Genomic DNA, 2616 nt, shown 5'->3' on the forward strand with positions numbered 1-2616 from the left:
CAAGGACTGACCTGAACATGCAATGCAATTGAGAGATAAAGTATTTTCTAGAACCACATAGAAAATGCCAAGAAGAAGGTGATAGTGGCTGTAATTGCCTTTTGGACAGAAAAGGAAGGGAACGTTGTGTGACAGATCACTGCTCAGTTAGCAATTTACCAGTTCAGATTGCAGATAGGATGGCAATGAGTTTGGTATTAATGAAAGTTTATCTTTGAAAGAACAAACAGATAAAAATATGCATGCATTTTTTTGTTCCTAGAAAAAGTCTCAATGCTTCACATTCTCACACTTTCTATACTTTATTATAATGGCTTTTTAGTTATGCATTGTAACCTGAAAGATAAATTAATGTTGTTATATCTTATTGCACAGTCAGCCAGATATTTAGACAGATTTGGCATTTTTGTCCACCTATTTCCAAGATCCTGGATAGGCAGTTGTTATGATCATCATCATCATCATCATCATCATCATCATCATCATCATCATCATCATCATCATCATATCAGAAAAATGACATTTCTGTTTACATTTCAAATATCACAATCCCTGCTACTATCTCAGGATATTTTATCTGGGTTGTATACCCAGTGATATTCTCAATAGTGCAAGTTTGCCAATAGTTTTCCCAAGAGCCTTTTTAAATTCTCCATTCCTCAGAGTATAAAGAAAGGGATTGATCATGGGAGTCAGGATTGTGTAGAAAACTGAGAATTCTTTGTTCAGATTCCTGAGTTTGCTGTCCTTTGGCAATAAGTACACAATTATGAGGGTCCCATAGAAAATTGTTACAACAACAAGATGAGAGGAACAAGTGGAAAATGCTTTTTTCCCCCCAGTGGTTGAAGGTATTCCTAAAATGGTTCTGATAATGAAGATATAGGAGGTCATAGTCAGAAACAAAGGTGGTAATGTGCATACAGAACCCAAGACTAACATTGCCATTTCAGTCTGCTCAGTGGGACTACATGAAAGCATCAACAATGGTGCATAATCACAAAAGAAATGATCAATTTTGTTGGTGCCACAGAAAGTTAATTGAGAAGTGAAGAAGGTGGTGACTGCAGCAGCCACAAGACCAACCATCCAAGAGACAAGGGATAATTGAATACAAGACCTGTTTTTCATTATAGTTATATAATACAGTGGTTTACATATAGCTATATACCTATCATAAGACATTATAGATAAGAGGTAACTTTCAGCTCCTGCTAGAAAAGCAAAGAAATAAAATTGGAGGAAACACCCACTAAAAGAAATTCTATGGTTGTCAGTTACAAAACTGGTCAAAATCCTAGGGAGGATTGTTGAAGTATAGCAGGTCTCCAAAACAGACAAGTTTCCCAGAAAGAAATACATGGGTTTGTGAAGACTACAATTAACTATTATTACTACAACTATAAGAATGTTTCCAGCCATTGTCACCATGTATATTATTAAAAATATAACAAAAAAGATGGTCTGCAACTGAGGAAGAGTTCTGAACCCTAGGAGGATAAATTCTGCAATCATTGTTTGATTATCCTTCTCCTCTTTAGCCATGGAGTGTTTCATCAAATGGTCGTATACTCTGTAAAACAATATTGCAGTGTTCAATAAAAGTTCTTATTTAAACTCTTGACTACACTAATGAGTTGTCTTGCTTTGCAGTGGTTTTTTTCCCCCTCATATACTGATGAAAGTTGATCACCACATTTATGGACAATCTTAGACATTTTATACTAAAATAATTAACACTTATGCTGAAGCATATATTTTAATAAGGTGAATTTAGTTATGAATACTTTTGTTTTGGTTTTCATTAGGATTATCCTGTGTAGCTTAATTTTATCTTACACTACTTTAAAATTCAGTTTTTTAAAAGTTGTCTGAATATATGCATATTTCATAATACATATTCTTGCATCCACATTTGGTATTGTCCAATTTTTAATACATGGGTTTTTTATATTTATGAGTATTTATTGTATATATTTATGTATATATATAATATCTGTGTATTGTGTATATTTTATATATGTATGTATTGTTTTTCTTAATATACAATTATACATATAAATTTAAAAAGCTTTAGTGGTTTTTTTTTTAAATGAGTCTATTCTCTGGGTCCACATGTTTCCAATTTCTATGTCTAATACTAGTTTAATGCAATATTTTACATAATTTAAACACTTCAATAAATTCTTCCTTATCAATAAACTTGCTAATAGAATCGAGAGGGGATAGTCCTAAATACCATTAGCACAATTCTTTTTGCATATTAGGGTTTATTATCATGAGTGCACTACCCAAATTTGTGAAAAATGTGTAAGGATGCATAGGTAATGTTTAAATGAGGAAGAATCTATTTCTTTGGGAGCCATTATTCAGAAAGCAGAGAGAGAGACAGAGACAGACAGACAGAGAGAGAGAGAGAGAGAGAGAGAGAGAGAGAGACAGACAGACAGACAGACAGACAGACAGACAGACAGACAGACAGACAGACAGACAGACAGACAGACCTTTGTATTTTCAAACTGGTGTCATCCATTGATGCTTTGACTTCATGTCTCAACTTATCAGAAGCACTGGATGTATTGTTATTCATTTCAATTTCCTATGCAATATACATGA

General features: G+C 33.4%; 1 protein-coding gene across 1 annotated transcript; it reads right to left on the reverse strand.

Annotated features, from left to right (window-relative positions):
* Positions 1-573: 573 nt before the first annotated feature.
* On the reverse strand, positions 574-1566 carry LOC114922216 (olfactory receptor 2AP1-like). The gene has a single exon (XM_029282998.1). It carries the CDS (start codon positions 1555-1557, stop codon positions 574-576), a length of 984 nt encoding a protein of 327 aa, XP_029138831.1. The 5' UTR covers positions 1558-1566.
* Between the last annotated feature and the right edge of the window lie 1050 nt (positions 1567-2616).

Source organism: Protobothrops mucrosquamatus, unplaced genomic scaffold (assembly GCF_001527695.2).
Source record: "Protobothrops mucrosquamatus isolate PMUCROS unplaced genomic scaffold, P.Mucros_1.0 scaffold7, whole genome shotgun sequence".
NCBI classification, from domain to species: Eukaryota; Metazoa; Chordata; class Lepidosauria; order Squamata; family Viperidae; genus Protobothrops; species Protobothrops mucrosquamatus.